Source organism: Athene noctua, chromosome 26 (assembly GCF_965140245.1).
Source record: "Athene noctua chromosome 26, bAthNoc1.hap1.1, whole genome shotgun sequence".
Taxonomy (NCBI): domain Eukaryota; kingdom Metazoa; phylum Chordata; class Aves; order Strigiformes; family Strigidae; genus Athene; species Athene noctua.
In genome coordinates this window covers 8,124,038-8,141,182 of record NC_134062.1, presented here as the reverse complement: position 1 = coordinate 8,141,182, position 17,145 = coordinate 8,124,038, and the positions used below count along the sequence as shown (strand labels likewise).

General features: G+C 41.9%; 1 protein-coding gene across 5 annotated transcripts in view; it reads right to left on the bottom strand.

Annotated features, from left to right (window-relative positions):
- The window catches only part of PKNOX2 (PBX/knotted 1 homeobox 2), a 96,656-nt gene that overhangs the window by 18,409 nt on the left and 61,102 nt on the right, over positions 1-17,145 (bottom strand). For 4 of the 5 annotated variants that reach the window (XM_074927676.1, XM_074927679.1, XM_074927675.1 and 1 more), the window contains 2 exons: positions 9,098-9,206; positions 3,715-3,854 (listed from right to left, as the gene is read on the bottom strand). In XM_074927676.1, coding sequence (XP_074783777.1) covers positions 3,715-3,854; positions 9,098-9,181 — 224 coding nt within the window. In that variant the 5' untranslated portion in view covers positions 9,182-9,206. Of the gene's footprint in view, positions 1-3,714; positions 3,855-6,909; positions 7,038-9,097; positions 9,207-17,145 lie in introns of those variants that run through there. The other variant, XM_074927678.1, reaches the window with a different exon arrangement.

Genomic DNA, 17,145 nt, shown 5'->3' with positions numbered 1-17,145 from the left:
CAGCGTTGCGATTCCTGCAAATCCACAATTTGCTTTAATGAAGATGCTAAATAGATGCAATATACCTACAACACCAAAGCACACGGAGAAGGGGGTGAAGACCAGGAGGTAGCACAACCCTCAATGAGCCTCTCCAGCTGCACAAATTTTTTTAAAAAATGTTTTTATGGCGTCTCTCAGAGGAGAAATGCAAAATGCTGCTCCAGGGATGGTCTCCCACATCACCCCAGTTATACCAGCGCAATAGGATCTGCTCCACCATTTTACCTCCAAAAAATGGTCCAAAAGATGATTATGAATCACTTCCTGCCAGCCTTTTCCAAGCTGGAGTCAAGCGAAGGGGTTAAACCCCTCGGCTAAGTCTTCATTTGCAGCTGCTAATACCACAGCATATTATAGTTTAATCTGTCCTGATCCCAGTTTAATGCAAGATTCGCTGAGGCTGGAGCGGAGAACGGGGAAGGGGGGGAAATAATTTCATAATTTTGGCAGCCCCGCCGGGGCTTAGCCAAGGGATATGAAAGGCAAATTCCAGGCGGCAGGCTGAATTATTGGGACTTATGAACCGGCGTCTCAGAGGCAGGTACCTGCTGCCATTTCCAGAGCTGCTCCTTCAATTAGGAGCAAAGGCACAGAATTACACCAAGGATGGGTTGGGGTTTTTTTTTTGGGGGGGGCAGGATGCGGATTGCAGCCCCTGAGCAATTTGTAGCCCATTTGCTTTGAGGGGTTGCATTGACCAAGGGGTTATTAAGACCGTTGCTGGCATCACACCACACTCTGCAGTATTAATAATTGAGGCAGTGCTGCTATTGACCCCCCATGAATGTCTTGGAGCACTGGCAGGGGGAGGAGGTGGGGGAGGCATGTGGCTGAGGGGGTGGTGGTTTGCATTTCAGTTGGAAATAAAATAAAATAAAATAAAATAAAATAAAATAAAATTTAAAATTTAAAATTAATAAAACAAAATCCAATCAAACTAACTAAACAAACATAAATAAAAATTAAAGTAAAATAAGAAAATCCAAACCAAAATAAAAGAAACAAACAAAAAGTAACATAAATCAACATTAAAGTTTTTAAAAATTAAAATAAAACGACAGGGGGAGATGCAAAACTTCCAGGGACTGGTTAAGGGAGAGCACCAAGGCCTGTAGTCAAGTGCAGCCGGAGGAGCAGTGAAATTTGGGTTCCCACTGCAAGCTATATGCTGAATCGCTGTTGCAATTTTTTCCCCCTTTTGTATGGAAGAAATATGCAGTTTTCTCTATTTCCAGCCTTCTTGTGACGACAACAGGCAGGGGAAGGGAACAGCCACCATGGTGGGTGTGCAGGCGGAGGCTGTGGCACGAAAATTGAGAGCAGGATCCCATCCCCCCTATGATATTTGTGGGGTGAAAAGGAGGATGGGTGGGCAAACAGGAGGATTTCCCCATCACAAGTGTTACGGAGGCAGAAAATCACTCCCATAGCATAAGGAGGAGTTTTGGGGTGGAAAAATCTGCTTTTGCTGAATACGGTTTTGCAAAAAAAAACTTTTTTTTTTTTTTTTTTTTTTTTTTTCAGGGAATCCTCCACATAAAAGGGCTGAACTGGACCTGACATTTTCATGCTGGAGAGCAGTCGTTTGCAGCCACTAATAAAAAGGATTCGACACAGGCTAATAAAGAGAAATGAATCCCTCTAATGGCCTAATTTTGCACTTTCAGCAGGGCTCTGCCCAAGAACTGGCAGCACTGTGGGCACATCACAACATGAATTTTTTTTTTTTTACCCTGCTCCAATATACCCCTTGCCCCCTCCCCAAAAATAAAAAAAAACTTAATGCGAAGAAATTTAGCTGTTTCCCATTTGAAAAAACCCAGTTTGTGATGCTGGGGTGGTTTAAGCATCAGTTCCCACAGGAGCATCATCTTTACTGGACCGAAATCTGTTGGGAAGTCCCAGCCCTGCTGTTGCATGAAGTCAAGAAAATAATTTAGCTGGGAAAAAATCACAGCAGAGAAGTGATGCTGCTGGACGTCCCTGCGAAGATGCTCCCATGCCAAGCAGAGAGGGGGGAGAATTAATTTTTTTTCCCTTTTTTCTATTTTTTTTATGGGTGATAAACCTCCTGCTAGAGCATAAAACCCAATGGAGTGACTTGTCCAGCGTTTTTTATATTTCCCATTGCATTTTCCCAGTGATTTCCCTCCAGGTTGATCAACCGATGCTTATAGCTGATGCCTTCTGCCTTGGTGCAATTATTGAAAATTAACAAAAATCCACTGATCTGGGTGGAGGGTACAGCCCTGGGAGGGCTAAAAACCTCCCTGTGTGCATTTGATAGCTAATGACGTACACACAATTCATATTAAATGTTGTAGAGGTGAATATTCAGGTTTTGCATGCAGCAAGAAAAGGCTGGTTAGGTGTGGTTTTAGAGATTAAAAGATACTTGGGGGGTAGTTTTGGCTGGTACCCAAAAACAAGCATCCAGGTTTGGGCAACCAAGTCCACACGTGGGACCAGCCAATAATTTTTTCCTACTTTTCTGTGTGGGAAATACCTCCAAAAAGGTATTTCTGGCATTTTGTTGACCTTCAAGTTAAGGCTGTTAAAAAAGCGTGGGTTTTTTGGTTTTCGTTATCTCATGAATGCTGTAAAAGTCCTTGCAGAAGTGCAAAGAAAAGGTGTTTTTTTTTTTTCTTGAATGACCTCTTTTGCCTTGAGAAAATTATTTCCATCACTGGAAAAAATCTTGAGATTCACTGTGAATAATCCTTTGCATTTTCCTGGGAAACCGGTGGGTTTATTCCATGCCTTCATCTGCCTTTCCAGACCATTTGGACTCATCGTATTTGAATATTTGGAGTCAAAATATTTTAATTCCTTCACTTCCAAGCTGCAATTTTTTGGTTCACAACCCCCTGCGGCCCTGGCCATTAACTGGGGGGGGGGCTAATCTGTAACCTTAAACCTTAATCCTAATTATATTATAAGATTATACATTATTGTTACATCATTGCTGTATACATTATAATATTGTAAATAATTACATATCACTTAAATAATTACATATTGCTTCTATAATTATAGTATTTACATAATTATACTGTTACTTATTGCAATTATACTATAACATTACTGCATACATTACAATATTATATATTATAATCTTCAAAGTGACCAAAAAAAGGGGACTGGAGGGACTCATCCATCCTGTGCCCATTGCTGCCCGCGCCCTGTACGGATGCATTAACTGCGTATTTCAGGTTAATGCGTGACTTTACTCCTTCTGGGTGCTTTTTCAGACCAAAATTGCACGGTTTTGCCAAAAAAAAAAAAAAAAAAAAAAAAGAAGAAAATAAAAAAGTCAAAAGATCAATCTGGGTTTTTGGGGGAGTGAATATATTGGAGGGGGGGAGATGCTGCAAAACAAGGCCCATGAAGGAGCTCCACCGCCATGCATTATCGTCAATAGTTCTTATTGCTAAAAGGGAGCTAATGGCTAATCCCCCCAATCCTGTGTGTTAATTAATGCATTAGAATAGCAGATTAATAATGCATTATAATAACGAATGCATCAACGAATCGATGCATTGACCAATGCGTTAATTACTGCATCGCCGATCAATGCATTAATAATGCATTGCAATAACTAACGCACTAATGAAATAATGCATTAATGAATGCATTAATTAATTAATGCACACTGATATTAGCTTGCATCACCTGTAGACAGCTCGCTTGTCGGCCTCCAGCTGCGCCTGGGGGTCGCCGGCCGCGGCGGGTACCGGCGCGTTGGCGGCCGCCGCCGGCGTGGCGAGATGCACGGGCTGGGCCTTGGTGGGCTGCTGGGCTGTGGCCGTCATCTGGGAGGGGGGAAAAGAAAATAAAGGAGAGGAAAAAAAAAAAAAAGGAAGGAAATAAAACAAAAAATGGGGTTTGTGCCACTTTTCCACTGAGTTTTGCAGCTTTCTGAATTTAAAATTTAGGAGGAGGCAGCCCTGTGATGGGGGTCTGTGCAGGATGGTTTTGGGGGAGGTAAAACTATACTTGCATTCCAACTAATCCTGAGATTAGGTTGGTTTATGTTTTTCCCACTTTTTCCACTTTTTATTTAGGAAAAATACAGGAAAAAACCCAACATCCTTATTGCATCAGCAGCAAAGCAAAGGCAGGGGGTAATTTATTAAGGGATGCTTTGCAGAAGTCCCAGATTAAATCAGCTGCAATGCTGCTGCTTGCCAAGGTTTTTTTCAAAGCAGGTATTATTGTCTAGACACACAGGCATTTTAAACCTTCTTCCAAAATTACGTGAGCCTCTTCCAACCTGCCAAGCCCAGGAATGAGTCATTTTTGCGCTGTGAGAAGCCAGCCAAAAAAAAAAAAAGAAAAAAAAGTCAAGCTTTTTTCTTTTTTTTGCCCGTGCCCAAATCACCCATCTTTAGCCCCAGTGCAGTGAGAATTGCAATGCACCAGGGCTGGAAATGTACAGGCAAAATTACATCTGCTATGGGATAAATCATCCTGCTAACTAAGACTTTGCTTTTTAAAAAATTGCAATTATTTTAGTTAAATATATGTATTTAAGATGTGAAATGCATGCGTGCCAGTGCACATGCAAATCACTGCACGTCCTTCCAGTGCCACCCCCACAACTGCCACCACAACATGTACAGGATTGCATGTATTGAGGGGCAATTTCCACTGAAAATTAACAATTGCATTAAAGAAACTGGAATTATTTACTGCTGGGCTGCAGACAGGTACGACATACACAGCACGACACATCACTATCTTCACAAGATTTTGTAAAAAAAAAAGTAGTTCAGGGAGAATTTTAATCAATTTGGGTTCAAATGCATCAGCAACCCCTCAAATCTGGTGGGTTTAGCTCAAAATCTCAGTGGAAAATTAACGCAAAGTGGGTCTTTTGCCTGCTTTGGTGTTGAAATGCTGGAAAAAATTAGCATTTGCTTGTTTTCACCAGCAAATCTTCAATACTCCCTTGAGCTGGGTAGCAAAAGGAAGGCTCTGCCTCTTGCTAAGTATTATATATATATATAATTTATTTGTTTGTCTAACATACTTATATATTAACTTCCTTTACATATAAATAAAATATCTATATATAATTTATTTGTCTAGTATACTTCTATATTTATTTGTGTTTATTTGTATAGAAATAAAATATATATAATTGTCTAATAGATTTCTGTTTTTATTTCTGTGATTATTTATATATAAACATACGTATACACACACATATATACATATATATATGATACCTATGTGTATACATGTGTATGCCCACAGTCTTCTCCAGCCAAACCCACACTCGTACTCAGCTTCTTGCCACGTAAAAAAGCTTCTCGACTCCCTTAAAAGCTGCATAAACCCGAGCTGGGCCAAAACTGCAACACCTTTTGCTTTTAAAATGTTTGACTTTAATATCTCCTGCCTGACCTTTTGCTGCCGATACAGCGCTTTTTTTTTTTTTTAATCTCCTTTATTGTTCATAACTCCAAAGTTTGGCTCTGGCACCTGTAAATTCACCCGGTGCTATTTAATTTCTAACTCTCCCAACCCAGAAGTGGATTTGATTTCCCTCCCCCTCCCCTTCCCCAGTGCTAAATAAATTAGTGAAAATTTGGGGTTCACTTCCCTTTCCTATCCTAGCAGTTTGGATTTCTCCTTTTTTCCCCATTTTCTTTCTAAAACCAAAATGCAAGAGGATTTTGGGATGCTCCAACCATGCCACTGAGTATATCCCCATCCTCTTTCTCTTTTTCCCCTTTTTTCTCCCTTTTATCCTCCTGGAAAATGACTTTTTTGGATGAAAGTAACTCATTTCCCCCCTTTTTTTCCGTATTTTTTTCCCCTCATCACACTCATTTACAAGGACACCAAAGCCCTTTTCGCATCCTGCCCCGAGATCCTGCCAAGTTGGCTCTTTCCAGCCAAGTCTGCAACTAATTGGGCTATTACCCAAAAAAAAAGACTCCTCTGCGGCTGTTTTGAAGCCATTACCTCACCTTGGACTAAAGAAAATAATAAAAAATAAATAAAAATAATCCCAAATTGGTGGAAAAAGAGGCAAGAGGATGCTCAGATGTGAGTATTTGCAGCCCAGTGGGGATGCTGGGCAGGGAGAAAGGCAAAAATGCAGCCAAAAATGGCTTTATGGGGAGCAGGTGGGGATGGGAAAGGAGGAAAAAGGCAGCAGGTTTCTGGCTTGGAAGTGTGAGCATCTTGGCAGTGGGAAAATGGGGAAATATGGGGGAAAAGGGGCTGGATTTGGGTATGAAAGTTGCAGGCATTGAAAAAAAAGGCAGGAGGGGATCCCTTTTTTTTCCAAAAAATGCCCAAAAATAGTTGCAGGAGGAAAAAAAAAAAGTAAAATAAAATTTAAAAAAAAAAAAAGTACAAAAAGATTTTGTAAAAAAAAAAGTAAAATAAATGTAAAAAAAGGTTAAAAATATATGAAATAATGATGCAAAAATATGTAAACATAATTTAAAATGTAACAAATATGTTAAAAATACATTTAAAATACGTAAAGAATGTTTAGAAGTATTTTTAAAAGTTTAAAAATGTGGAAAATAAAAAAATCCCCATGTTTTTGGAAGACTCCCTGGTAAAGCAGAGATTTCTGAGGTGCCAGTTGCTCGACGATGCGCATCACTTCCGTTATATTCCTTTTTATATTGTATTTGTTTTTTTCCCACTTGTTTAGGAAGAAAATCCTTTGCCGGAGTTAGCGGCTGCTCATCAGGCAATGTCGGGGCTTCCCGCGGGTTTAAACTTGGTAATTCCTCTTGCTTTAGGTCTTTTTGAAGACTATGGCCAAATGCATCAACTCTAGAGAGCAATCACGGTGAAGGTCTTCAGGGCAAGAAAATCTCCTAAATCAGCAATATTTACCCTAGTCCTTGGCGTTTCACAGTGAAATTTCTCTACCGCCGTCACACATGCTGAAAACAGTGGTTCTGAGCCCAAAAACGTGCTGAGGACACCAGGAGTTGGGGGGGTTTCATTGATCCTACTGAAAAATCAACATCTGCACCCAATTTTTAATCTGAAACTTTTAAAAAAAATATTTTTAGAATTAAAAAAATATATATATTTGCATAACTTTCCTTTTTTGTCCCCGATATAACCACCTCAAGAGCACTTGGGGGGGGGTCAAAGCTGCTTTCGGTGCCAAAAATGCCTATTTTTAAAACATCCTCTTCTTGCTAATTTTGACAATGAAATGATTGAAGACTTTCCCCTGGCTTTTTCTTTTAATTTACTATGGAAAATATAATTTTTATGTAGATTTTTATGCAGACTCTTTAATTTTCAACAGGTAGAGTTGCTCGGCAAGCACGATCACACGCGGTATAAATGATATTACATCCCTTTAGCAGAACCAGGTGATTATTAAAGCATTTCTTTTTCCTCCAAAAGGCAGCTTTTCCCATCATTTCTGCTTCATTTTTGCACATTTCTGACAGTGAGGGTAATCGCTTGCACAGCCTCTGCAGTAAAATACTAATGCAAAGCTCCCCCAAACCCCTTTTTAGCGCTTTTCTCCCCAAAACGGTTCCCTTGATGATGAAGAGCTGGTTGTAGCTCTAATAACTGATTTTTTTAATTTATCACCAACCCTCCCCACCTCTTCCCTGTTTTTGGGGAGAGCAAGTTTCTGCAATTTGCTTTTCCAAACCTTAGAAATCCCAGATTTTCAGGTGAAAAGCTTACAGGCAGTCACAGTGTTGAGACAAAAAAAGCAACTCTTGGTTGCAGCTTTTCCTCCAAACCCACTAAACTGAAGGAAAATGCTTGAGCAACCCAACCCCTCAATAGGAGAAAAAAAAGAGGGATTTGGGCAATGATGCTCCTGAGTGTCCCCCAAATTCAACATATTAAAACAGGGGGCAGATAAGGGAGAGGGATGGGGAAGGTAGGGGGTACATCTCCGTAGGATGCTGTGGAAAACCTCGGCTATTTTAAAAGTCCCTTAAATTGCCCATTAGGACTAAAACGGCGTCGCGACTCCCTGCTGCGTAAGCAAAAAAGGCGACGTGTTTCGACGCAGGGAAAAAAAAAAATTTGGAAAAAAAACCCTTCTCAGAGCAGAGCAGCAAAGCGAGCAAATGATGACACAGAAGTTGGAGGAGCCATAAAATCCCCACCGAGGTGTCGTTTGTGAGAAGTGACCTTTTCCCACCGAAGGAGACGAGCAGAAAGGAGACCCGGGTGGCTTCACAGGGGGTGTAAAACTCGATTTATTTATTTTAGCTTGCAGAGAACAGGCTTGATTTTTTTTTTTTTTTTTCCCAGGAGAGGAAGTTTTTCTGCTTCTGCAGATGAGATATGCAGCAAATGGGTGAAAAACTAAAAATTTCCCATATGGACCCCCAAAAAATGCTGCTTTGAACACAGAGCCTGTTCAGCGCTCTATCGGGATCATCCCCATTTGGTTACTGTAGCCAGGAAAGTGGAAATGTGATATGGATTTGACCCCAAAAAAATCTTGGGATGGGCTGCGGGGAGCGGGACTGTCTCTGAAATTCAACCCCAACCCCCACGTCCAGCCCGTTGGGGTGCTCCAGTAGAGTTTCTCTTGGACAAATTCCTCTTCTTATAATAACTTAACTCCGTAACGATGCTCAGAAAAGTTATTCGACCCCTTAGAGCAACATTGTAGATGAAGTCTTTTTTTCCCCTTGCCACGGGTTGCCAAAAAATGCCATTAAAATAAATCAAAAGGCCATTCCTACGGCTAAACCTGTCACGGTTTAGCTAGACATTTCGTCTTTCCAGCTTATTAACCTGCTGGCTGCAAATGTGCCACCATGTCAGCTTTCCATGAAGACCCCATGACACCAAAATAAGCAGAAAGGGGGAAAAAAAAAAAAAAAGAAACAAACAACCATTTTGACTCAAAACCCTTCAGTCTTGGAGACTGTGTCAAGAGGGGATTTAATTTTTGTCAGTCTCTGAAATTAAGTTTTGGGGTAAAATACTTTGTAACAGTCATTATTTTGGAAGACAGGGTAATTTGTGCAGGAGTTGGGGATCACAAGGGGTCTGGAGGAGCTCATGGGTGATGGGGGACACTCACCTGCGGGGTGTCTTGGTAGGGAGGAGGGGGCACCGTCTGGGTGGCCATCATCGTCAGAGCCGGTGCCGGGGAGACATGGTGCATCCTGGGTGGGAGTCACATCGAGAACCTGCAGGTGGGAGAAGTGCTGCTGGATTAAGGGCGATTTCTTCCCTCAAAAATTCCACAGAAAGGAAAAAAAAAAAAAGAGGGGGACAGAAAGGAGAGGTGACGTTCCTCACATGAGCACCCCAGCACAGTGCTCCACCACCCAGTCCCTGGAAGAAACCCAAGATGATGTGATGACCCTTAATCATAACTTGATGATTATTTGAGATTTGTGATTTTGGATGAGAAATGGATCGGGGGTGAAGAGGGTCGCTGGCAAGGAGATCTTCCCTGGAGAGCAGCCAGGCAAGAGCTCTTGGAGGTGATGGCTGCCATCACTGAACCTCGTTATATTTTCTTCCTTGTGAACCCAGGGCATTTTCTTTGCACCATTTATGTCTATAACCACAGTGCTTAAATGGGAATTTCTATCCCCTTTCCAGTTTTTCCTCCTTTTTGGAAGCAAGAAGACAAGTCATAAAAGTAAAACTTTCAATCTTCTGAAATTACACACTAAAAAAACCCCAAATTATGTGTCTCTTTGCCTTTGGCCACCATGGAGTTATATCCTCAAGCACTGCATGCTCAGTCCAGAGGGGGAGATTGAGTATCAAATGTGAGTTGACTGACATAGTTGACTCCTACATTGACTTGACCAACCCAGTTGAATTCTACATTGAGTTGACCAACGCTATAGCAATTGAATGGACAGAAATGAGGAAAGAGAGTTCAAAATCTGTCTTGATTTGAACTGGGGAGCGAACCCTGATTTTGCATATGGACATCCTTGAACCCAGGTGGTTGTCTGAGACACGCCACCCTCAACAACTCTTAAAGTTGCTCTGCTTTCTGTAAATGCATAGTTCTTTGGGGGAAAAACAGACTCTTTTTTTGCTATCTTCAGGTCCCAAGGAGATGGGGAAAAAAGAAGGGCACCAGGAAGGGACAAATTTGTAGAGGAGCTCTTGGCTGGATGCTGTCCCCAAGGATAGACCTGGTGACAGATGTAACTGAAAAGCAACTCAACTCCAAAATGCCTCCTCTCCTATTATTTCACTGCAGCTGTGTGGTTGCTTCAGAAGAAAAGCCAATAATCTTGTTTAAATCTTAAAAAAAAAAATCCTGTCCTGAGTCTTCTCTGAAACTCTGAGCTCCATATTGAGCCAACTCACAAAGCCACCTGGCAAAATCTCCCCAGAGCCTCCAAAAGGGCATTTCTCCCTGCAATGAATCATTTTTGTAACCTCTGGAAGGTTTCCCTCCATTGCAATCCCTATCATTGCATTGGGTTTCCTGTTGGCTACTCATCTGGAGAATAGCCATGGTGCCATCCCATGAAGAAATGCAAAAAGTTATGTGAAGTCTTTTGGTATTGTGAGGTGATCTACCAAAAAATAGTGTCAGCATCGCTTTTGCCATGAAATGGTGACACGCACAAACGCCCTCGCACAGGGCAGAGGAGTGGGGATACTGATGAGCTCTGTAAAAACTGAGGCACATTTGGGGTCTTCAGACCACTCTCCACAGTGTTTTGGGGAAGCTTCACAATATTCTGGTCTTCCCCATGAGGTTCATAGTTATTTGGGGGAAGATCTGCAGTATTCTAGTCTTCTCTGTGAGGTCCACGTTTTTTTGAGGGAAGATTTGCGATATTCTGATCTTCTCCATGAGGCTTTGGGCTATACAGGCACCACCAAGTACCAAGAGAATACATGCACTGAGCCCACATGGAAAGCCAAGTGCTGTGTACACAAGATAAGCCACTCTTATTATTTTGCATGAATAAATAATTTTTTTTTTTTTTTAACTTTACACTAGTATGGAGGACCCATGAATTGAGTATTAAGAGAGCACACCCAAAATCCTGTGGGTTGGGAAGGCAGACTGGGGTCCTTGGATGACACAGACCTCTTGCAGTGAAAAGGATATTGCATTTATGGGATTAAATCGATGCTTTTCATCTTTTTTCCCCAACAGCAAAATAGCAGGAGGCAAAATTATCTGCTCTTGAGTGAACTTGCGGCTTAAAATCTTCGGTATCCGATGTCAAAACTCGGCTCACAGCTGCAGGCACGTCCTCAAGGGGTAACACCAAGGGGAAATCTCTCCACCAGAAATAGCTACAGCTGGAGAAAAGCAGAATTCAGCACCGTGACGGTCTAGACATCTCAGTGGGAAGCTAAAAAAAATAAAGAGATTGCTATTTTGGGACAAAAAACCCTGCTTGGCATCTATTGTTCATGCCAGGAGCAAATCAACCTCTAGCGTGCAGCGATTTATTGTGGGGTGCAAGCTTTTCAGCTGAATATATTCCCAGAAGGTGGCAGTCCGGAGCCCAATTTAATTGCTGAATATCATCTAACCTGCTAAAATCAAGCCATTCATTGAGGCTTTATGGGCGCTGATTTGTTTGGAGAATAGGACTTATAGCCAAATGTTAAAAAAAAAAAAAAAAAAAAAAAAGGGATAAAAATGAGAGACAGCTGTTGCCGATAGCAGTATATTTATCTCGGGGGAAACAAATGCACTTGGGCGCCATAAATATCCAGGGAAGCGCCTGGTGCCCACAGGAAAAGCTGGGTGGGTGTTTCACGCAGGAGCCCCAGCCATGAATCTCAGGATAATGGTGCAAAGTTGTCAGCCCTATGGATTTATCGGCAGCAAAGGGTCAAAATCTGCCATTTTATGCAGGAATCCTTTTTTATTTTTAATATTTTTTTACTCATTAATCCTTTTTTTTTTTCCACACCTCTTAAATCAATTTAGCCTCATGACCTCTTGACCATAGGCATCCAGATGCTGAAACAAGCAGAGCTTCACCAAAACCTGCCAACCCCTCACATGAGGCAATGATCAAATCTTGGGCAAAGAGTGAATTTTGGGGGGACAAAAGTTGAGGAGGTCAGGAATTTCAGTCAGCTCCTGGGGCATTTGCACAGAGGAAAAAAATGGTGAGCAATAAAACCCATAAAGGCTCTTTAATTTCCGGAAGCAGCAGTACTTTAGATTTTTGGCAGCAACCTGAGATCAAAGTATCCCAAATTTCCTTATGAAATAAAATTATTTCAGCTATCACTGAAATACTGCCATTAAGTTGAAAATGTATTTCCCAAAGAGGTTGCGTCTACCTAAGAGTCTCAGATTTATAGGCTGCCTTTTTGCCACCAATATATTACCTCCTCTTTCAAATAAAAATAATTAAAGACTAGGTTGGGAAGTTGTGGGGTTTTTTGTTGGTTTGTTGGGTTTTTTTTCCAGTGTGGCCACTGATGCCTTATTTAAAAAATCAAAGTATTGCAGACAGTTGTCCACCACGCCCAGGTGAATACAACCTCCTCAATTAATAAAACAGGTGTAAAACCCTATTAGAAGTACAGCTGAATGCAAAAAAAAAAAAAAAAAAATCACACTGTTGGACTCCACGTTAGCGTTTTCAGTGGATAATGTTAATATTAGCTTTGCAAGGTGAAACTGTTGTTTTCAAATCAATGGCAAAATGGGGATTGTTTTTTCTGGTTCATTTAGCAGCTTCTCCCCCACAGCAAAACATGCAATTGTTAACGGAGGATTCAACGTGAGAAATCAGAAAATCAGCTTTTCAGGCATTTCCTTTTCTCTACCCAAAGTTTCAAAATTATTAAAGACACTTGAGGATGTTTTTCTGGCCACAGGAAGGTATTTTTCTGTATTAAGGGAAGATTGCCTTTTCTAAAGAGTATTTTGGGGGGGTTTCTGAGATTTGCAATGATGCTGTGTTAGTCATGTTCCCTCCAGCAGGCTTTAAGTTCTTTAAGTCCTCACAGAGGGCTTGTGCATGCTGAAGTTTATGATATATGCATTCATTATATGCATATATCTAAGTTAAAATGAAGAAATATAGCCGAGGGGGAAGGGAGAGGCACCTCCAGAGGACGATACATCTTGCTCTGAACCACCAGCAAGGACGGGATCACCCTCGGCGGGTGATGCTGACTCTCCATTGGCCATAAAGTGAATCGAGAGCGACCCTCTCGCTCTTGAATGTCTCATTTCTATCCACCAACCCTCACCCTTTTTGCTTGTTTTTACCAAAATTCACCCGTTACCCTGGAAGACAAACACCAGGTTTTCACTAGCTATTAAAGGAACCCCCTTATGCCACTCTGAGCTCATTAAAAATAAACTGAATGCCATTAAATGGTTGAAAATGGGGAATAATCCCACTTTTCAAGACATCACCCATTCTTGGTCATTCCTCTTGTTCCAATTCAAGCGGGATTGTGTGACGACTCACCTGAGGATATATGGAGTATGTGCGCAAGAAATACCACTGCACCACTGAATATTTTTAATTTTTTTAGGAATATTTGGTAGACAAATTTCCTCTTTCCAAATCCAGGAGGGGTTTTCACTGGGAGCATCCATTGCTCTCCACCAAGATACTGATTCCCTAAATGCTGACCTTCATGCCCTGCCCAGCATCAAGTTATCAAGGTATTTCCTGATCAAAAAGGACAAATTGAGTCTGTGCTTCTGCTAACAATGGGCTAAAGCAGAGGGAGATTCGGTATTTCTGTAGGATAAACCCTGGAGCAGAACAAACTCCTTTTCTGCTTTTCTCCTAAAAAAGCTCTTGGTCAATGCATAAGCACTGGAGTAAAGGAGAAGGAAACGTCATGTCAGACAATGCCAAAAAACCCTTGCCAAGCACTGGTTTGGTTTGTCACTGGATGGGACATTTCCCCTGGGTGTGGAGGTAAACAGCATTTATTTATTTAATATTTGCATTTATTTATTTAATATCTGCAAATTCTCCTCCCAACTCCACCTCCATAGAAAGGGGGGAGCTGCTATAATGAATTTCCAATGAGAGCAACAATTACTGCTAAATATTTCTCTCCTCTCCAAAGATACCCATCCCTAAAAGGCTCCAGGGACATCTCTGCAACATAAACACGAGAATAAAACCTGCAAGAGCCAGTCAGAGCTTTAGTAGACAAGGTTAATGTACCTTGAATGGCAGCATTAAACAACTTTGTACTATTTTTTTTAAGTGGAGAGCTGAGATACCTACATACATTTTAAAGTGTTATTTTTATAGAGGGAGACCATTAAAGCACCTTCCAAAACAAACTGGCACAGGGAAACATCAAAGAAGCTTCTTCAAAGTAACCTGAAAATACTTGCATTTTGTGCAATCCAGCCCCCGGCCCAACAGAAGTTCCCAAAAGAGCAAATTGTGAATTTTTTCAGAGGGCAAATCAAAAAGCTTTGAAGTGAAACGTAGCTGAGGAACCCAAAAAATACGCAAGCTTCCTCTTGCCGGACACAAATTGTCCAGGAAAAGTTTCTGGTTGCCTTCAGAGTGCTTGCAGAAAATAGGGAGCCGATTAATTTTCCACAAGTTCTCCACTGTGAGCAATTAACTGTGAAAAATTTATGATCAAAATCTTGCTTGATGCTTTCAAACCTTGCCTTGTGCTCTTCGTTTTCAATTGCAACCTGCTAATCCCATGGGAGAGGAACTGCTGAGCACCCACATTTCCATCACGCAAAACCACCAAATCTCAACCCCGCGCCAGTCCTGCAATGGGAAGGCCCCATCCCCAAGGTCCCAGCCAGGTTCAGAGGAGCTTCCTGGAGGACAAAGATGATGGCAAATAAACACGATGGATATTGGAGAGATGGGTTAGAAAAAGAGACTTAAGTATGGTTCTAAGATGAACAAGGAGCTTGTAAAATTGGGAGATTTGCGATTTTTATATGTCTTCTGTCCCACCAACAAAAGGTGACATCAGAGCTGTTGCTTCGAGGACAGGCAGCCAAGAAGGAACATGGTCAAAACCAGTCTTGCTCAGCAAAAATTTAACCATCAGCCACATTTTTCCATCCCAAACTGACGACTGCAGCCCTTCACCAATTTCTCAGCCAGCACAAGCACTGCGAAGCGCAGATCAGACCAACGCCGGTGCAAAACCCACCCGCAAACTCAACGTAGACATGTGCCAATGGTTCCAGCAAAGGTCCCACCACAAACTATGCCATGACTTTTTGCAACAGCCCATAAACACCCCACTAGCAACTCTGCAATTTTTAATAATGCCTTTTTGTGGTGTTTATTTTGCAAACCAAAGTCCACAGGTTCCGTGCAAATCTCCCAACACCTGCACAAGTAATTAGGCCATGTAAACACAAATAGAAACCTGTTTTTTGGTGAGCTTGCAGAAATCGGTCTAAATGGAAACCTGATTTTGGGTGGGCTTGCAGTAATTGGGCTAAAACCAGCAGACCTAACCCAACTGCAGAAACATGAGCAAGATGTGCATGGGAGCGTGCAAAGATTTTCCCACCTGTGGAAAAGCCCTGAAAACAGAGCGATGCTGCAGCACACCTAATAAAAACCCTCTCTTCCCTTAAATCTGCCTCATTTCTTGCTATATCCTGCTATCATGCTTGCAAATTTTCCCTCTGGGAGAGGGAAAGAAATCCCTCTGGAGCTGGTTGTTTTCCTCTTTCCCATATGGCAGATAAATCAGAGCTCCTGACTCGCTGAGTTTCCGCTTCGCATCCGTTTCTTGCAGCTCTCTGGCTCCTCCTGGTCTTACTCCCCCCGAATTTCCTTTTAAAATGTGAAATTCCCAATGAGAAATGACTCTACAAACGAGAACACAAAACTATGGTTTTCCTTGAGGCATCCTGACAGAGAGTTGTCCCCATCCAAGCCCTGAGCCAAGACACCAAAGATTGTGATGTCAGCCACTAGATTAATTGCCTCAATTTAAATATCTTTCACTTGCCCATTTGAAAGCAATTTTTTTGCCATATTTCCAGCCCTAATGACAAAAGAGAGGTTTGAGATGTGATGCAGATTTATACAAGCTCCAGCTAGCTAGGGAGTTACAAATAGTCTTGAAGTCCTTTAATTATGCTTAATTACACTGTCATTTACTCTGAATGGTAGACCCTAAGATATGTTCAGCCTGGTCTGAACTCAACACAATGAGGAAACTGGGGACAAAAAAGGACAGAAGTAGTTACCATGTGAGACAGATGTGCCAGGTTTTTTTGCCACTTCTTTTGCAGTGACAAAACGTACAACCTGGCCTTGGAGGTTCACCTCTGTGGACGTACGGGCTTCTGGAGGAGGAAAGCCAAAATGGAGGGTTTTGCCTAGAAAATGTGGGGACCCACATACAAGGTGGAAAAGGCCAAGGGAAACCAAGTTCTTTCCCAGAAGATGCCTTCAGGATAGATGTTTCTATCATCAACCACTTAGGGCAATGCCAGCCTTCTGTCCCAGAAGGTAATTAGGACACTCATCATCACGTCTTCCTGTGCCTTTAGTGGGAGGTGTCTGGACCTTGTTGGAACAATTTGCTAAAAAGATTGGGTTTGGTCTTCTTGCTGGAGGTGCTTCCCAGGCCAGGTTGCACTTGTGTCCTCCACAGATACGTGCTTGTGTCCTCCACAGGCTCAGTTTCCTCCAAGAGGAGGAAAACCCAATGTGTCCAAAGAACATTGCGAGGCACCAAGCCCTTGCACACAAGCGCCAAGGCATCTCATGACACACATCAAAATACGGATTGGAAAGAGGGCATCAAGGCAGGGAGAATCTCCCCCAAAAGAGGTCCTTGTGGTGATCCCAAGCCCCCACAAACGCACCAGAAAAGTCATTTCAATGTGAACCCAACCTGTACCTTTATTAGAAAGGAGGCAAAAGAAGACTAATGAGAAATTCAACTGCTTCATCACATCTTTAATCCTGGTATTTTTTGGCTGAGGGAAGGTCACCAGCAAGAATCAGGGCTGAAAGGGCAGCCTAGGGGAAATAATCCTGCTGTTATTGGCTGCTGTTTATTAAAAGGGACTTTCAGAGGAGGCAAGACTCAAAAGACAAGACTCAAAGAAAAGATGCGCTGCTGTGCCACGGACCAAATGAAGCTTCTGGGTTTTCCCCGGAGATGCCCCCACCCTAAATATCA